The sequence below is a fragment of the Lepisma saccharinum genome, chromosome 16 (genome assembly GCF_977018435.1).
Source record: "Lepisma saccharinum chromosome 16, izLepSacc3.1, whole genome shotgun sequence".
NCBI lineage: Eukaryota > Metazoa > Arthropoda > Insecta > Zygentoma > Lepismatidae > Lepisma > Lepisma saccharinum.
This window is the reverse complement of record NC_139244.1, coordinates 53,873,159-53,893,871: the sequence shown is the minus strand read 5'-3', so window position 1 is coordinate 53,893,871 and position 20,713 is coordinate 53,873,159. Positions and strand designations below refer to the sequence as shown.

Sequence of the window (20,713 nt, the reverse complement as noted above, 5' to 3'; positions counted from 1 at the left end):
ACCAAAAATAGAAACAAAGTTCCATGGACAGAAACATTGATCTTTTACTAAACCTTAGTCGGTATAATGTGTCTCGATCTGATTGCCTGTGTGTCTAAGCAGTCAAACGAACAATCGATAAAAGTTTAATATTCGATATCGCAGAATTATATAATGCTAACATTGTGTAACTTAAGATATCGTAAGATATTTCAAGTATGAAATTAATTCCAGGATATTTTGCGGGTTTGCTGTGCTCATTTGTTGATGTCAACAATAAAATATTTCAATATCTGTTTTTATCTCGGAAACGTCAATGACATAATTTAGTAGACTGAAAGAATACCAGGTTCTGATATATTGGTAAATCTATTTCGTAATTTATGAAACTATATTTGCTACAAAGATGAAATTTTGTGTAGTGAAATGGGATTCAAATGCTAATTAATGATGATAAAGATTATCCTCCAGAGCAATTATTTCCAAGTCTATAGCGATTAAGAAGTATATCTAGCTTGCAAGTATTTATGCTGCTCTAGGGGCAGCAACAAGTGACAGAGAGGAGAAAGATATGATATTCTTAGGAACTTCCTCAAACTAGCTGGAGGACGTGTTGGGTGTCTGTAAAATCGAATATTATTGTTGTAAAAGTGTCGTTTCGTTTGCGAGTGGTGAATTACAGTGTAAGATACATGGAAATGCGATCCGAAAGGAAATTGTAATGTGACTTACCTTCAGACAGAACCAATCAGATTAATTATAGGTTGGCTATAGGCAGGAGTAGAATAATACTAAATTTTCAAATTTAGTTCTAAAAATATATATACAAATTATTTTAACATTTCGAGTAACTTATTAAAAAATCAAAAAAAAAATTTTTAAATAACAAGTAGGTTATGTTATGTGTTTCTTAATGTTCTTATGTTTTCTTTCTCACGCGTATAAGTAAATCAGAATAAAAAAAAACAACATATTAAACATTTGTGAAATATTGCTAGCTATGATCAATTTCTGCAAAATTCAAAGCTAAATTTTAATATCTGTGGTGATATAGTAGTGAAGGCCACTCCAGCACAAAAATAATTACTTTTAATTCAATCTTGTATTAATTAATAAATTAACTGTTATAAGATCATACTTCATAAAGTAGTTTTATCTTAGTTGAATTCATGCCTTTCTTTTAATGGGTTTCTTACACCAAAAATTGAAGAAAAAAACAACCCTGGCTCCTGAGAACACTTCGTCATCTGTGTTTTTTAATGTTAAAAAGACAAATTTCTATCTTTTGTATCATAATTTCGCTAATCGATACAAGATTGAGATATTGCCTACCAAGATCAAGTCGAAATGTAGACTGAAGTTTAGATGTAAGACTATTGAAAACGAGAAATGTTCGGCTCAGTTTCATCTTCACTTCTCCAGAATAAATAAATAGTGCAAGTAACATTACATTTACTTCTGGTAAGTTTGCTACTTTTAAAGAAACTAAGTTGCGTTTTCGACTGTGACTTTCCTGCTTAAAATCTGGCTATACAATTTCGAATGTTCGTTTATTTACTTCCAGTGCAAAGGGATAAAAACTGTCATTAATGAATTTGGAGACTGCAAAACAGAGAACCCTTTGATAACCATTGGAGATGTCAAATTTGAATTGAACAAGTGCTTATTTACTGTAACCGGTGGAATGGATTTACATGAAGATCTTGAAGGAACGTGGACTGTAAGTTTTATTCATAAATACCTTAACGTATTACTACTATTATTCAAAGAATAAATTAAAGAATGAACCAATAGTTTGGATAAATATCCTGCACTAAACCTAGTAGTAACAAGTTCAAATTAGTAGATGCATTAAATGTTGAACACAATATATATTTCCGATTTTTAGTTTATTTATATTTCGTAATAATTCTAGGCTGTTCTGGAAAAAAGCACTTAAATAAATAAATAAATAAATATTACAGCAGACAGTTTTTGTTTATTTTTTTAAAACTAAACATTACACACTTGATGTACATGTTCGATCATCAGTGTTAGGATCTATACACATGCCCAATATAAATTTTTACTTACGTTTTCTATAATTGATTCAGTAAAACTTTAAAAAAAAGAGAAGAAAATCGCACTTTGGGACTTAGGTGCCTTTTCTCGAACACCCTTGAATTGTGACATTAATATTGTAAGATTATTCAATTTGCAATCTCGTTTTGAGCGATTTGTCTAAATAGTCAGAAAATCTACGAAAATTAGAAACAGTTCGATGTATAGATAAAAATTGAATCGGTACGTTGTCAATGCCGTTGTTGTATGATGCATTGCGTGAATAGAAGTTCCTACGTCGTGTTTCTTTTTCCAGTTATTTTTTTATATGTATTTCTTTGAAAACTTACAAGAATATTAACATAATTTAACTTGGCGTCAATAATTTCACAGGGTGCAAAAAAGAAAAGGGTGTATCACTAAGAAAAGGGGGTTGAAAAATGGTACAATATCAAGTAAATGGTAAGACAATGAGAAACTCTTTATTACATTTTCGTATGTAATATTATCACAAAATGTGAACTATCAAAATTATCTACCGTTATCTGTAGAAAATTATACAGGTTTTCAGGAGAGGTCACTTTTAGCGCCCTGTTCCCCAATTCTTCGATCCGCCCTTGTACACTGAGTGGCAATGCGAGAGAAGCGAGACAGAAAATTTTGGGGGTATTTTTTTCGAAACTGGCAATAATGCTAATACTAGTCATTATTATCACATTTACTCCTTTCAATTTTTTCTCTTTTTGCTCCTTAAGCACCCATTTATTTTGCCTCCAGTACACTCAGTGTACAAGGGCGGATCGAAAGATGGTGGAACAGGGCGCTGAAACTGACCTCTCCTGAAAACCTGTATTACTGTTTACAGATAACAGTAGATAATTTTCATAGTTCACATGCCCCTTGTCTTCCGCTGTAGCTACTGCTGTGTCTAATCATCACTCATCCTCATTATCCGAGAGTGTGACGTAAAATAACGAATAGTTACCCGTGGATTTCTAATTTAGTAGTTGATGCTACATTTTACTTCACTACTTTTTCATCTACCCAATGTTTGTTGAAGGAGAGAAAGAACAAAGGAGGATGGTTATGCCACTGGCACCCCGCTTTGCGAATAATTCACTTGATAACATAGGACTTCCAAAAATGATAGCCTAAATAATGATCAGCATACGAATTTTATACCAAAGCGCTAAACATCTCCCCTTCCACTTTGAAGTTCGATCCTCCCCCCTTACTATAAAAATAATGTTCCAATCTAAGAGTTAACATTGATATCCAATATCTGGACATTTCCCCCTCGAGAGTTCTCCCTCCAATTTAATGCTCAATCTCCTCCTCTCCCCCCCCCAAGTAGAATTCCCGTGATAATCTAAGACTTAACATTGATAGCAGTGGCGTAACCACATGGGGGCAGGGGGCATTGCCCCCCCCAACCTTGGACCGAAATGAGTTCTAGGGGGCAAGGGGAGGCAAACATTGACGGCGAAGTGTACCTGCAGGGGGAAATTACCGCCCACAACTTGAAATTTTGTGCAAATAAAAATACTTTTCGTAAAATGTTATTGCTCGCTTCGCTCGCAATTCCTGCTTTTCTTAGTCTTATCAAGTTCAGAATCGTAGCTAGGTAGCAGCGGTAGTCGGCCCGGGCGCCGAATGATCGAAATGAAAATAAGTTGTAAGATTGATTGATTTGTGGTTGTAAGCACTTAAACGTCGTCTTCTTGTAATCAAGGGGTCTCGGGTTCGATACCCGGTGGAGGCACATAATGGTTCGGATCGCACTTTAAACTGTAGGTCCAGTCCCGATTAGCCTTACTATGCATAAAGTGGACTTAAAACACCAAATCAATCAATCAATCAAAAATGGAAGGGAAGCTGTGTGATCCGTCAGAAAGTTAAAAAGAAAGGTTTTGGGGCACCCAGTGCCCCAGCCCGTTCGATGGAGGACTGGCTGCAAACATGTTCAAGCATGATTTTTTTTCAGGTACATTGATTACAAATCTATTTTCTACAGGTTCGTGCCTATTTCTCGACTCTAGAGAGGAACATCATAGACGTTTGCCCATACCTCTGGTATGACAGTGAGGAGGAACCCACCAAACAGACCCAAATGTTCTTCCAAATGTTTGGGTTCGAGAGAGGAGAATCTTGCGATAGGCCAAAGGCAAGTATATATAGCTTCTAAGGTTTCATCATTTTGCCTTCATTTTGATCATCATTCATTAAAGAAAATTTATTTTAAAACGTTTTTTTTTCTTGGACCAACATATAGAGCAATTATTTACAGCGATTTTAAGCAGCAATAACTTTTTTGACGAACTGCAACTGCATATCCGTTATTTTTCAAAATAACTAATGGCAACTCAGTTACACATGCCACCCCAAATAGCGCAGTAAGTTTGCTTCACTTCATACAAGCTTTACATGTAACAAGCTTGTTGCAAGAATATTATGGCAAGCGCCAAACTTGCAACAGGTATGAAACAAGTCAACTTCTGACCACATGTGACAAGCTTGTCAGGGAAAGCTGTATGCTTGAAACAAGCTTGCATCATGCTTCCATGAAGTTTTCCATATCTAACTGGGTTTGACATGTTACCTCAAACTTGTCACAAGTTTCATGCTGCCTATGACGTAATGAATGACGAAGTTAACAGTTATTTCTCGCATGAATTGAAATTTTGAGGTTTCTTACCTTCATATTTCCATATTGAATCACGTGAGTTTCCTTATAAATCAGTGGCGGAGACTGGGTTCCAAAACTGAGGGGTCCAGGTGGCAAAACTATTGGGGCAAGGACAGTTTACTTTTCCCTGATACATAAGGTTTAGCATAGTGCAAAAGTGACAAAAAGTGTGTATGTGTGTGTGTGGGGGGATTGTCATCCTACGTCCCGCCTAATCCCCGCCACTGCTTAAAATTTAATGAAAAACTATTTCACTTTGATATTGCCTTGTGCTAAAGAATGGAGTGCCCGTTTCAGTTATATTTTAAACATGTTATAAAAGATAAAATATCTTGTCTAGAATTATGTAACTGTAAAAGAAACTTACAGTGATTGCTTAAAGTAATGGAATCTCAGTTATTGTCAAAAATAATAACTATAAATGAATTACTATTTCAGTGAATTTACTGCAATTGTGACCGAGTTACCTACTTTTAAAAAATACGTTGCCAAAGGCTAACTAATATTTCCGATTTTTTTTTATGTAAGTACATATCCTCATATATCCTACGGTAGGTAGTCTATAAGAAAAATATAGGGATATAAAATGAATTCTATAGAATTCCATAACTTTACAATAATCACAGTGTTATATCTATTCAATATGTTATCAAAATCTTGCATTTTGAACTAATTTTCTTGGCAGTACAATCTTAATCAGTTTGTTTTCGTGCACTAGCAACTAATTGGAATAACATATGTAACGCGCGTCTACCTTATGTTTGTGCCTGACGACATGGGTAATGTAAACCAACAAGAAACAAATAAATAAAGGCAATCATTAATACCATATTTACCTTTTGTGCCAGGGTAAGTGCCATCAGTTGGAGCCCAAGAGATTGCATAGGGTAGAACAAATTACACACCAAAGGGTTAGTTCACTTTATATGATATAATTGCTAGATAAGAGGACATGCATAAAACACTTACGTTAATGTCCCTTTCATTTCTACATTCACTCTCTCACGCATACTTCGGCATTCCAAAAGACATAATTAATTAATACAAATTTAGTCTCGTGTGATGTTTAAAGATAGTAACATTGATTAAATCTTTTCTTATTTTTACGTTCACGTTTCCGTTTCCGTGTATCTTATGTTCAGGTAGGACGAAAAACACTACTCCTTTATGCAGGTATAATTGAATGTTATTAGGTCAATCTTTATATTGTTACTTTCGAGGTTAACTTGGATCACCGTTATATAATTACATCGACACAATTTATAGTGTCGTACAATCTGAAGGTTAAGTACTTTGCCTAACTGAATAATTGAAAGTTGTACTCTGATTCACTTGATAAAATTATAGCTGGTACGATCTAATCACCGTAATAAGCAATGTCAATGAGTAATTTATACGTAAATATGCGAGTTCATTGGGCGTTTATAGTTACGATGGGGCGAACGAAGCTTATCCATTTTCACTTCACACACGGCTTACCTTTGCCGGATATGTTTGACGTAATCCCCTTGGAGATGATGCTCTTGGCGGAGTGATGAATATGATGGCTTCTAGACGGTAAGGCTTCACACTTCTGGATCTCAGCATCTTCGAGGGAGGCAGGGAGTTGAACGCCCCCAATGGGGCATTTCGCGGTCTCTACTCCATCGTGTTTGTAAACAATCCTGGGCGAACTATACACAACACCGATCGGTTACACACACGAGGCGGGTACTTGTAAAAAAATCCCTGTTCTCCGCTTGTCTATTTATCTGTTATTCTAAATGTTCGTTATCATATCCTCTCTGTCTAAGCCTCGTTAACTCGTACTCAAACCGTGGCATTCTACCCTTCTATCTTTGCCCGTGTAATTTGAGTTCCTTGACCTATCTCCAGCGACTCCTCGAAGGGAGGCTACCCTTCCGCCGGACCCATTGTATCCTGCACGGTAGCTTCGTAGAGAGCGTCGGGGAGTCTGTACCTATTGTCATTAACTCTCGCTGTTTAACCTTTAATATCTCCCTTAATTAACCTCCTATCATATTGTACTGTTGGGATTTTGCTGATCAGAATCTGATACTGGGCTGTCTTAAATTTCATTCGAATCCGTTCATTGGTTCCAAAGTTGTGTTTTTTTTTGGTTTTTTTACCCGAGGATCGGCCTCTTCGCTCGGGAAACTGACTTGTCCTCCGTATTCCACAGTGCAACTCTCGGTGAAAAGCCACAATCCAATTCTTTGTATTGCTTATTACGGTAATTAATCTATTTACTGATAGTTAGCAAGATTTGATCGTTATACATATCTGTTAAAATTGTAAACTTTTTTTTTCCAATTAAACTCTGAGCTTACATTTGCCATGCTTACATTTACAGATATACATTATTAATCTGTTAATTATTATTCCTCGAGGAAGATTGAAAATAATGCTACAGTGAAAATTATTGTCTAGATTTCCGTTAGCTGTTCATTGCATAGAAAAAGGGTTGCACACCAACTATTATTTGTTGAAATATACACTTCTTAAATGGCAGAAATCACTTCTAACACACACGCTTCAAATTGCGCCTAAGATATCCCATCAACGATTCATTTCGCTGTTGTTGTTTTCCATTCTAACTGTTCCTATCGCACTCCTTGTTTTCCCGTACATTTCTTCTGGTCCTCGACACTTTCAAGATCGGGTTCTGAACGTGAATCTTTTCCCTGTTTTATTCCGAGGACCAATGTACGCATATTACTTTTTCGCAAAGTCGGCATTTTTAAGACATCAGTGCGGCAAGTACAAACTTGTCCTCTTTATTTTTAAATATGTTATTGATCTGTGGTACACTACTCTGTGACCGCCTGGTAATATTTCTAAGTCGAGAAATTGTTAATGTGGTCTTAAGCTCTTGAGAATCGCTGAAAGTAGCCAACTGTACTACATGCTCCTCTATCAGACCAGAAACACTGTACAGAGATATTTTCATTCTTGTAAATAACATGACTTCTTCTTTTTTTTTTTTTAAAAAAAAAATATGAACCATCATTATAATAGAGAATCAAAATGAGAACTTAATTTGGAGGAATAATATTATATACGGAGTAATATTTATGATTCATATCGTTCAAATTGAAGGCAGGGAAATTTTGTGAGGTTTGAAACACTAGAGTAAGTAAGCCATGGTTTACATTGAAGTAAATGTCGTTACGTCTGAACGCATGCAGTCACTTTTACGAATATTTTTCGCTAAACTCATTTTATAGCACCTTAGAAAATACTGTGCATTCCGCACAAACTCCTATTTTCCACCAATCTACTGCAAACATGTGATCGAAACATGAGCAAGTTGTTACTTGCACAGTAATAAGCACGTTTGTAGAGCAATTCATACTGTGTTCCATTGTCAAATGTTTCTTTCAAAGCATATGATGACGCGACGATCCATTAAGTTTTGCTCAGTATGATACGCAGCGGCGAAATTAATTTTTTTTGATTTTGTAATAATTAATTCTGTAGAGAATTTTAAACAAATGTGTTCTGTATAATCCGAGGGGGGAAATCGGAGGTTTCTTCTGATAAGTGTTCATAAGTAGGTTTGTGAACAGAAACAATGCAATGTCCTGAAACAAGTGGCACTTAACCATTCCTCTCACATATAAGGTCAATATTGCTTAACTATATTTTCCTGACATCAATGTTACAACTGTACTGGATAATGCATATTCATGATAATAACGTTTATCTATTTTTTCACACACTGTAGATTTTTGTTAGGTATATTGAATTCGCCTCTTCTGGTTTTACACAGGAAATTCCAATAGTAATATAATTAAGCATTGTTTCCATATTAAAAACACTAAGTTGCTGACCAAGGCAGATTTATTAAGCAATAGAAACACTTAACAAGTAACGTTTCAACCATGTATCAGGGTCTTCCTCAGACGAAGAACTAAACTAAAATGATGAAATACAGATACAGAAAGATTACATACGTATAGCAGGGTCACTAGCCACACAAAAACAAATCATCTTGACAGTCCTTATCTTGGACGATTTTCTCCAAAGGAAATAAATTCACATGACCTCTTGACAGTTGACTAATGGGCCTACCACACTGACAGATTATTGACAGGTCAAGATTAGCAAGAGTCTGGAACTACCTATTTATCATTCCCCCACCCCTCCTTCCTTTTGGGTATAGAATAACTCGTCCCATGGACTTCTCCTCTTCTCTTTCTTCCTTGTTCATGCTTCTACTTTTTCCTTCCTTCCTTCTTCTTATCCTTTCAACTTTCTATAACACATTCTTCCATTCCTTGTTTATCTTGAGTCAACCATTCCAATTCATGATGTCTTCTCCTTTCCTCTATTTATTTGACCTCCTTCCATTTTCTCACTAGTTCTCTCTTCTCTTTTCCTATTCAAAGTCAGAACATTTTACTATTTTATGATTTTATGATTTTAGTTATGCAACGTTCGAGTTGTTATGTGTAACGATAAGGGGCTGGACCCCATATAATGTGACGGGTGCAAAATAGCCTTATTGCTGACGCACCCAAAATTTTAAATTCAAATTCAAAATTCATATTCTTTTCCTATTCGCCTAGCCGAATCTCATTCTACTTCATGTCCCGTTTCTCTAATGTGTTTGAATATGGCATTCCTGTCTCTCTTCATTCTCACATCATCCATATGTTGCTTTAACCTGCCTTTCAGCCTCTTCTTCGTTGCCCCTATACATACACTTTCGCATCCTCTGCACTTCACCTGGTAGATAACCCCTTCCTCTTCTTCCTCTCACTTTTACTCCTTCTTCTTGCTGGCTACACTTAACAAAGTGCGTCCTTCCTTCCTGTAAGTTCTTATACCCACTTTCCTCAGCACTTTGCATATCTTCTCTGTGGAAATTCCGTGCAGTCCGAGTAGTTTGTAATTCAAGTCAGTCTTAGTCGCGTCCACCTCTAACTATGGAGACTTTACTGTACAAGAAAATTAATGTACGAGAGAGAGTCAAAGGAAAGCCTTAAAAGTCTGACAAATATTACAGGACAGACCTTAAACAGATAAAATTTACATCAGGTATCGACCCAAGGCTGCAACACTGATCAACTGAGCTTTACAACACCATTGTTGTCACTTTAAAGATGGCGCCTCCTGAATATACATGCAACAGTGAAGATCAGTGGTTTCTTGCCCTCTGGATACCTTAAACTTATAGACATTTAACGGCAAATGAAAATTCAATGTCTCTATGCAAGTTTACAAATAGAGGAGGAAGTTTGACAATGGCCTCAGCCGGGACACACATGGGTGGAAAGCAGTGGCGTAAATCACAACCCCCAAGCCCCGCGGGGCGGAGGGGGCGCACTAGCTTCTGGGGCGCAGTGAAATTGACAAATTAAGAAAGTTTTTAATTGTATTAATATTTTAGACAGGAACACTTTTCTTCTTAAAAGAGTAGGGGCGCACAACTGAGAGTTGCGGGGGGCGCAGAATGTGTTAGTTACGCCTCTTGTGGAAAGACATTCGCGGTGGCTCATAAGTGACTGCACATAGATTCCAAATGTTCTCCTTCTTGAGGTATACAAGGACTAACTCAGATTTGAATATATATGTGGATATATATGATAAAATGCAGCACACTTGTGCAACTTTACATGCAGAAATCTACTAAATTTAGATAAAAAGCAAAGAAAGAAAAAAAAGTTTCATTTCACTGTCCGGCGTATAAAATATAATTTTGCACACCATTTGATGTTTTCTTGTTTCAAGTTTAAAATGAGCCACAACAAAACCGAGAATAATATTCAATTACCTTCCATATTTTAAATTAGTTTTGAGGAACAAATATAATTTCTGTGTTTGATTTTCTTTCCAGGGCCGTCTTGTAAGGGAAGAACCACTCGTAATAGATATCAAGGAGTGGGTGGATCAGTTGAAGCATTTGGGAGGTACTCACATGGTCACCGTCAAATCGTTCAATGCAGAAGGGACACAAATAGGGTGCTATTATATGAAGTTCACCATTGAGGTACAACCGCCACAGGGTACAGAAATGTTTACAGGCACTGGATAGAATGGAAATGTGAGTAGTTTTGTCAAAACGAGTCTATCCTATTCAGCTAATTAAATGTAATAAGTTTGGAAAATAAAACTTCTGATTCACACGTACGTTGTTGAATTTTTATGCATTCCAAATTGAGCAAATTAAGAAGAAATACTGCTGAGCCGATACCGATACCGATACCGATGCCGATACTCTCACCGATTTTCACCTATACCGATACTTGAAAATTTCAATAATTGTAAGGTTTTCAAGATATTCTTTAACAATAGTGTGCAAGTATTCCACTCAAATGATATGCATGGAATGACCAAGATATTTGCTTTAAAATATTTTTTAAACACAAAACGAATGCGAAAGGAGAGAAACTTTTAATTTTGAATAATTTCCAGGATATTAGACTTCGTGAATGTGTCGAGAGGTATTTTTGCAGAGCCTGTGAAGGATAAAAATGCCGGAACAGTTTCGGTCGGTATTGGTAACCGTAAACTTTCCGATAGCGATACCACTGATATGGGTTGATACCGTTACATCGGCATCGGTATCGGCTCAGACCAAAATAAAAATATATGTTTCCCACAAGCATATGTTATCCCAGTCTAGTTCGCTGAACTTTTTGACTCTCTTTGCACCGAACAGTCTAGTAGGTTACACGGTGCAATACCGACTCCTCTACTTCGTTGATTTGGTGTCACGTTTTGGTGCCTGCATCGTTTGCATTACGTTCTGGAAATGTGTAGCATGTGGTGTATGGTCACGTGGTGTGTGGTAACTAATGAAATGAACATTTAAAACAGCAGACAGGCATTTGTTCAATTTTCTGAACTTGAACACCGCTTTCCGTATACATGGTTGGACGTCATTTCCTTGAACCAGCCTGCCACCGGAATACACCTGCACTACACCTAGTGTCAAGAAGTGCAGCGAACTAGACGATACTATTACAAACAATCTATCGCTAACATAATGACATTTCATTCTGACTAATGCAAAGGGATGGTTCTCATTGCACAACTTGTGAATATTTTTCGAGGACACCACCTTCAACGGATGCCAATGAAGCAATATACCGTGCACAATTTTGATTCAATCCAACAATTCAAAGGGAAGGATGGGTACACGTCGGTTGAAGTTTTAAGAAAGGTCTTGCTTCAAAGAAAGAAGGCAGATATAATAATATGATCAAGTTTATATCTTCACTAACGTAAATTTCTGTTTAATTTCAATTTGGTTTTAAGTCCACTTTAATCAAAGAAATGCTAACTACGTGATCTCTTAGTTGCGAGGCGACGGGCGTTTCCAGTACTCTATACTTTTATTATTATTATTATTATTATTATAACGAAAGCTCCTAAGCGGGAGCTTCCCACGGCATTCACTATATTTCTCTGTTTTCACATGTACCATTATTTCTACTCACTTCTCAGTTTCCTCGTTTGGGACAAACACAAATATCCATGACTTACCCAGGATTCGAGCTCGGATTCCCTGGTTTCGTAGCGCGCTGTGCGTACCACTCTTAAACGTTAGAATACTTAACTTTGCATGCATAATTTTATTTGGAGCGTTATATATATATATATATATATATATCAACGAAAACAATCTGAAGTCTACATATCTTGCTGGATTATGGCAAAATTCATGCATATAAATATTATAATTTTCCAGCATTATTAAAGGGTGCTTGATAACTTTCGTATGTTTACTGAATTACGCCCTCTTCCAGCTAACCTTGCAATTGGAAAATATTGTCCTCAGCTGTAATTTTTCCTAACATAAGAATATGTGACGTTCCTTGCTAGTATAATGGCTACTTCGCTGGAACGTTGTCTACTTATGCGGTAATTCGATGACACTATTTAGTAAAACGGTTATCTCTTCACAGACAATGACAATGGTTTAATGAAAACCAATGGCTATTTAAATATGATGTGTATATACACAATTGTCTCTTTCGCTTATGTTTTTTTGTCATTTATTTGTGTAGTAGTAGTAGCTTTTTTATTTATGCTTTTTTTGTTATTTCGTTCATGTAGTATATCATAATTTTCCTGCATAATCATGTACTCTGCTATATCTCTCTTTGTGGGGTTAAGTGGTAGATCAGCATACTATTGCATCGTCCTTCCGTTGGATATCCAGTCACAAAGTTAGTCCGCTGCTCCTTCCTTGTGTCGGGAACATGAGACTCTTTATCACTCATCAGGTCTTGCTGGGTAATAAGTAACACAACACTATTTTCAAAGTTAGACACAGTTTTATAATTACTTATATCTTGTATCGTATGTGGACTTACAAGCAAAGTACAGATTTACTCACGTTTCTTTGCTTTTTCATTTGATGCATGAAAAGGCGAAAGAACAATTCTTACAGCATTTCAAATCACAATCGCTATTGACGTTGTACAAAACAAAACGAAAATACACGACAGTCTCTGCACGTAATAATTTATTTCAGCATATCGCCAAAAAAGAAACGAAATTAATGCAAACCAATAACACCACGTTCCTGTTGATTCCCCTACCTTCACCTGTTTTCCAACTCAGTCCGTCGTCAGGTAAAGACATTTAGGTGGGTTCATTCACTTTCTCTGCAGAGTTAGAAAAGTGACGTCAACACTAACAGAGTTTGACGCATTTCAAAAGATACAAGTTCCAACAACAACTTTACCAGTCTAAATAGCTGTTGTTTTTTTATAAAAAATATTTATTGGTTGTGGACAAAATCCATGCACCAGTTAACAATTTATCAATTGGTATTATATACATGTATGCACATAATATTTACACACAATTATTCCTTTCATAATAAATAGTTCGAAAATGTCATTACACATTTACAGAATTATATTCGACTTATTGAGATATTTTGCATTTTTGTGGCGCTTGAGGTCCACTCATGTACAGTTCCTGTAAAAATTGTTCTCTGTATGTTTCATAAAGTTTGCACTTAAATATAATGTGGTTTGGAGTTGCAGTATATTCATTAAACAAACAAACTGGTGAAGGCACTAAATTCGTCTTGTAAAGATGATTTGCGGCGATAGTGTGATTTAACCTGCAGCGCTTATAGTTGTGAGGGAACTCCGCGAAAGTCGAATGTTTTTAAACCAACATTCCTTTGGATTTCATTCTTGCAGAGAATAAATAGTACACCTTACCGCATTGAGTACCAAAATTTGTCCACAAGCTTTGCGAGTCAGTGAAGTGTGTGATTTCATAACTACGGACGGAAACTTTATTGAAAGCGGCCGTTGGATTGTTTGATTCGCTGCATATTTTGTAAAAGTATCTGTTATATTATTCCCTTCTATTAAAGAATGTCCAGATGTCCAAATAAAGTTGCTATCATATCCCAATGTCATTTATTTCAGTGTCAGTATTCTTATGTTAACAATATAACATTCCGTATGACATGACCATGACGCAAACTGTAATGAAATAGCACAGTGGCAGAATCGGTTGCAATTATAACTGAATTCAACTTCTTCTCTTGTACATAAAGCAATGCCTGTCGTATTGCGAATGCTTCTGTAGTGTAAATGGACAGATACGATGGCAAAAGACAAAAAATGAATTCTGCAGAATTATCACAGCAAAATGCTTCTCCTGTTTTTTCAGACGTTAATTTTGAAGCATCTGTATATATGAGTTATTCACATTGCAATTTGACTGCATGTAGTCTTGATATATATTATTTGAAATTGTAGGGATTGTCTTCCTGATATCTCTACCTGTGTAGGCAGGAAAATGAATTCTCTTGGGAGAATCCATATTAAGGTAGCCTAATCTGTTATGAAGCATGGTGCATTAGGTAAACGAAAAATATTAACAAGAAATTTATTAATGTCCTTATAAGAATACTATAGTATAGGTAGTCTGGATTTATATTTTGTTGTACCTACCACTGCGCCATCGGGGAGGCCCTCGGAAATGTCATGTTGGCCATTTTCTTAAGTAAAAATTTGCTCCCAAGATATTTAACTCTAAATTTGTATGGTGGATCTCCCACTTCTACGAAAGTTGCTTGCTTTGGATTTTCTTTCCAAAAGTCATAAATCCTGCATAACTGCTATATTGGATAGAAGATAGCGTGTTAAAAGCCCAACGTAGATTATCATTGTAGTACAATTCATTTCAAGTAATGAGTTCAGTGCTGCTATCTGTTGAAAAGAAAAAGAAAGTCCAAAGGAATGTTAAAAAGCCAACTGAGTTATTTGTTTTCATTGCTTCCACAGAAAACAAGTGCTAGTGTAATTGCTGCACGGCAGGAACTGGCTGTGGCAAAAAAGCACCTACTTCAATGAAAAATCACCCTGTAGAAAGTGCAAAGATATAGAACTTTAGTTTTCTCAAAACAAAGTATTTATGAGTGTACCATTAACTGAAACACCTGAAGCCGATGAGAAAAACATATTCTCGGTAGCATTTGATTCAGGGACTTACTGATAAACATTAATTCCAGATTTGAAGATCATGAAATATTCGAAGGAGAAGCATCTGTTTTGAATCATGAGAAGTGACCAGAAAATGTAACAGAACATATGTTGTACGGTGACAAAGAAATAACTTTGTTGTGCGGTAGGTTAAAATAGAAAGGAACTGTTCAGTTCGCAATTAATGCAAAGCGTGAAGACGAGCTCAATAGATGCTTTGCTGAATGAACTGCATGCAAACTACAGACCATTCCAATATCAACGGCTGAGTGTGGAAGATGTATCAGCAAAATGAACGTGACTCTTACTGAACAATGAAATCGAACGAATGATGAAACAGTACGAGCATTGTTATTTACCGCTGTGAATGGGTCTACAGTCAGAGTTTTAAAAAAAGCCGGCTTTTTTGAATGTATGATTTCTTACTGAAAATGTTTTTAAAAAACTAATATTTTGGCATTTTGCCAACTTCGGTTAACCTACAGTATTTCACTTGCAGTTTCAGTTGTGAGTTTTGAGGTACGTAGTGCTAAATTTTGCAAAGGAAAAACGTCGACAGAAGCCTAACAAAAAAGCTGTGGAAAACAGTTTCCCTCCACACCCAAATAACCCTTTTTAGCGATAATTTTTAACTCTATCTACAGGGATGACTTTCCTGTGACAACATGTTCTTAAAGAAGGCTACAGGAACGACACCATACTGCAACACATCCTTTATACATTGAAATCAGTATCGGCGATTGGGTGCCAAATGTGGGGGGTGGCGGTGGGAGGCGCAAGGATTGTTGATTTTTCTCTTTGTAAGGAAGGCTTAGCGTTAGGAGGCCATAATGTGTGAGAAATAATTGGGGCGGGGGGTAACTGCCCCAACATGCCCCCTAATTTTCTTTTGTATGCTGGTGCAGAAGTTGTCAACAGCTTGTTTTGAGTTTTCTTTTAATTCTTGAAGCTCTTATTGGTCAAATAAAGTGCACGAACATATATACAATTTGGATATACAATTTGGACGGTAATACTCATGGATCATACTGTACACGATCAAGTAGATCATGAACAAGTCGTTGAATTGAACGTTTAAAAAGAAATGACGTCAGAGACAACGCCATGTTTCTCATTGAGTGCAATGTTAGGTCCAATAATTTCTAATTAGAAACGCTTCTAAATGACGCCATCCAAGCCTAACTGTCTATCAATCAGAGCACATGCTTCTGCTTATCAATTATCGGAGAGAAGCATCGAGGTACAGAATGCTATTTATTATTATTTCTATTCTGTGGTGAAGATAATGCAACAGAACAACATGGAAAGTGTAAACACGTGTCTGTGACTTGAGAGAACGGAAAGGAGGAGCGGTGGAACATTCTGTATTTATTTAATCACAATTATGCACAAAAGAATGATAAATATTTCTGCATCATTGAGTAATGTTATAATAAAATATATTCGACATCCAACTGTAAAACATGATTTACCTTAAATTGAAATTTCTCTACGGATAAACATAATGAAAAATAGCTATCTGTATATCTGTGGAAATTAGATTTTTATAAAATTATTTTGTTGTGTTCACAATGTTTTTTATGTTTTTGGTGTCTCAGATTACGTTTAAACTATTAATATCGAGAAAATACATGAACATCACAATTCCTTGAGTTTCTAATATGCCCTACATCTTCCTTTGGAAATGAAATTATTATCTTGTTTACGGTTAATCGCTTGCAACAGTCCACTCGGGGGGAAAAGGACCAATAGCTTAGTTAGCTAAATGTTTCAAGTCTACCCATAATGCTAACCTTTTCTCCAGCGGTGGCATGAGACTCTATTTACACTCAGGGTTCGGGTGTATGTTGCACTTAGTGGGCTATGACGTAGTTGACCAGTTAAGTTCATTGACAACTCAAAATTAACTAAAACATATAAAAGTTTATTTCATCACAAACTTAAGCAAGAAAGGAACTTAGACCCTTTTACAGTAGTTTTATACATCCAACTTATAGTTTAACAGATACAGATATATATTCATATTTGGGCCTCTCTATATAGTTACGGCCTTTTGTAGTTGAACTATAAAAACTTTTAACCCTTAAAGAAACCATACAACTTTGTATATGATACCTAGTACTCTTGTTAGAAAACAATCACAAAAGGTTTATAAACAAAGCATCTAAAAGAGAAAGATTAGTGTAACCTTGGAAACGGCTTTGTTTCCATGTAGGAGTAACAGGCCAAAAACTAAGGAATAGATTCTAAGAAGCGAATTTCCCAGCATCGAGGAGACGGGGTTTCGCTATTACCATCCCCAACGCCGAGATGACGGGGTTTTATGAAAGAAAAACGTCTGGTTACCTAAATATCTCTCGCCCGAAAGCGGAGTGGGTCCTCTCACACTAAAGTGGAGTAAATTTCTCTCACCAGAAGGTGGAGTGGGATATGTTTTTCTCTCTCCTGTTAGGAGGAGTTTACCTCTTGCCCGTAGGCAGAGCCCTACTTCTCTCGTCCGCAGACGGAGTCAAACTGAGATGCTAGTCCCGCTCTCGCCTTTATATTGGGTCGGCGACGCTAGCGTAAGCAAGTGGAAGAAATATAAACTATTAGAAGTATATTCTTACATTAAATATTGAGTTAGTTTACCAAATTAGAGCTGTAACCTGTTTTTAAATTGATACATTTCTAATTACATATTTTTATCAGATAGGTCACAAAAATAGAGGTGCGACTCGTACAAATTGTGACGAGACGGGTTCGTTACACGCTAGTCTATTTATTTATTTTCGTGCTGTACACACTGGCACGTTTTGATAAAATGTAAACTTGTCAAATTTTTCTTTGATCTTGTATATGTGCAAGTTCAGACCATTGAAGATTTGCTGTTCAACGACTTCAAATTGTCGTTTTTAAGTGTTGAATTCAACGACTTGTTCGTGTACATACAGCTTAACAATGATCTATTTTCTTCGGGTAGATATAGGAAGATATATTGACAAGTAGTGCATTTTTATCATGAGAAATGTAAAATGTTTTACATTATGTGAAATCATCGATTCAAAAAATTCACACGTACAACGATTGTATTTGACAATTTTTGTAGTTACTCAATACTGAAACTAAAAAAAGGTTTTCTTATAAGAACTTGTTCGAAAACACACATGTTGGAGCCTTCACTAGCAACAGATAGGAATACAACTTCCTCGTGTAGAGACTCGAACACACATCGTTTAACCCAGAACTCAACAACAACTTTGTACGGTAGCGTTTTTAAATGTTCTTGATTTTATGACTGCTATAAGTTTTTTTTTTACTTTCAGCTGTTAGAGGAAAATCTTCCTGACAAACATTAATAGATATAACACACAGAAAAGGTTATATATGTTACTCTCCTAATGTGGGAATGACATGTTCAATTCATACTATTTGGACTCAAAATTTTATATATTTAATTTTTTGCTTCCAACACGATCATCAACCAGACATTTACTTTCTGGACATATGTTACTTCTTTAATAATATTTCAGTTATGTCTTAGTGCAATGCCAGGGGTCCCGGATTCGAATCCCAGCCTGAGCATGGGTGTTTTTTAGTATCTCTTCATCAATTTCATCACTCCTCCTGATCCTAATAATTATCCGAAAGTGGCAAAAAAGCAGAAGTAACTTGAACCAAATCAATCAATCAATCAATCAATGAATTAAAGTTATGTCTGAAGAACGTCGAACGTCGATAACGTACAATTACTACTACTTTGGAAAACAGAAAATTCCATTGGATATAAGCTTACAAGATAAAGAAGAAAAAATGTTAAAAATTAATAATTAACATAAATAATGCAGCTTGCAGTGTGTTCTCAGTGGTAAAAGTAATTTATAATTATTCCACTCTACTTGAAAAAAATACAACATCACAACTATGTATTACACTTTATTCTAAGTAAAATTTACTATTTATAATACCCGACTGATATCTGAGAAAGAGAATTTAACTTTTCTTGGTTTCATTAGAAACCCATTTTGAACTAAAAATTGCGGTGTCCTGGAATGATACCCCGTAAAAATGTTTTAAAAGAGTGATTTGTGACATCAATTTCGACAACCAATGCTAGTAAATATGGAAGAAAGTGCAGAACACGAGGCGTTTGGAAAGAAACCAATCAGTTGTCATCAAAACCAATAATATCGACCAAAAACAAATCGGTAGCTGTTGGTCTAATTAATCCATAGAGGTCGAATTCCCTATGGTGAGTGGGTCCTCGGTTCGATACCCGGTGGAGGAACATGGCACAGTGGTTCGAACCCAAGTACCGATTAGCCTTACGGTGCATAAATTGGACTTAAAGCACCAAATCAAACCATATCCTATGGTGAGATTTGTATCATTCATATACAGTCTAATCTTTGGATTTTCAAGGAAAATATAAAATAGTTTTCACATTGTCATAGCAAGAATGAATTATTTTTTAAGCACTGTATGAGCCTTATTGTAATAGGTATAGAAAGATTTGAAGTACAAAATTATGATCGGGAAAGGGAAGAAAAGGTTTTCTGAAAAATGTTTTCAGAAAGGTGCAAAGGAAAGGTGGTGCTAAAATGTCTTTATTCAATGCTCTCTTTTTCTGCGACTTCTGTATATATTGCGCCCGAACCACATAGAGAATTGTCGTTCTGCTGAATAGGTATTGTTGAAGTCTATGTTTTCTCTCGCGGGTTTTGCTACATTATATTGGGAACTATTGGGGCTGCAATTCAATTGTGTAGCTCTACTATATAAGATTATAGGACTTTATGTAGCTGCTAAAGGAGAGTGAAAATCATTTTATTTTTTTGTCCAATTTGTTAACAAAACACAAACGAAATGGAAAAATAAGTGACGAAGCTTGAAAGAAGGGGTAAAAAGGGGATAAATGTGCTAATCTCACGAGAAGGTGCAAAAATGTGAAGCAAAGTGTTTTTATTTTACTTGATTTCATGTCCTATAATTCATATCTCAAACGATCGGTTTGAAAACAACTATATTTTTGGAAAGGTGCTGCATCTTGAAATCCGTTCCCTAGAAATTAGATTTTTTTTAGTGAATCTGCACTAAGAATACTCAAGTTGGCTCTAATGGATAATATTCAGGGAACTACTTCCCCCACAATTAATTGCGCGAAATGACGTCGCCCCGTCATATTTCGGGCAAACATATCACATCCTGCATTGAAAACATGCCGGGTAAGCATTGTGCGTATGGCTTTTTCCGAAGTGATTCAAGATATGATTATTATTCACGATCATGTGAAGAATGTGTGCATATAAAATATCGCAAATTTCTCTATGTAAGAAAGCTTCCCCTAGATTTTATTTAACTCGTGCAATCTGCCAGAATTGACGCTGTTTCTTCTCCACTCTGTGATGACGTCAAGTTGAATATAAACCATTGAACCTCGAAACAGTTTTCTTTTTCAAGCCAATTCATTTATTCATTCCTAAAATGTGATCTATTTCAACATTTCCTCTCAGCTTATATTATCTGAATCCTAGCTTTTGCACCTGCGTGATACTTCTACAGT

General features: G+C 36.0%; 1 protein-coding gene across 2 annotated transcripts in view; it reads left to right on the top strand.

The window, feature by feature from the left end:
• The window catches only part of LOC146000089 (uncharacterized), a 216,517-nt gene extending 205,677 nt beyond the window's left edge, over positions 1 to 10,840 (top strand). For both annotated transcript variants that reach the window (XM_083137420.1, XM_083137421.1), the window contains exons 2-4: positions 1,544 to 1,699; positions 4,034 to 4,183; positions 10,548 to 10,840. In XM_083137420.1, the coding sequence (XP_082993546.1) occupies positions 1,544 to 1,699; positions 4,034 to 4,183; positions 10,548 to 10,745 (504 nt within the window). In that variant the 3' untranslated portion in view covers positions 10,746 to 10,840. The remainder of the gene's footprint in view (positions 1 to 1,543; positions 1,700 to 4,033; positions 4,184 to 10,547) is intronic.
• Positions 10,841 to 20,713: the final 9,873 nt, after the last annotated feature.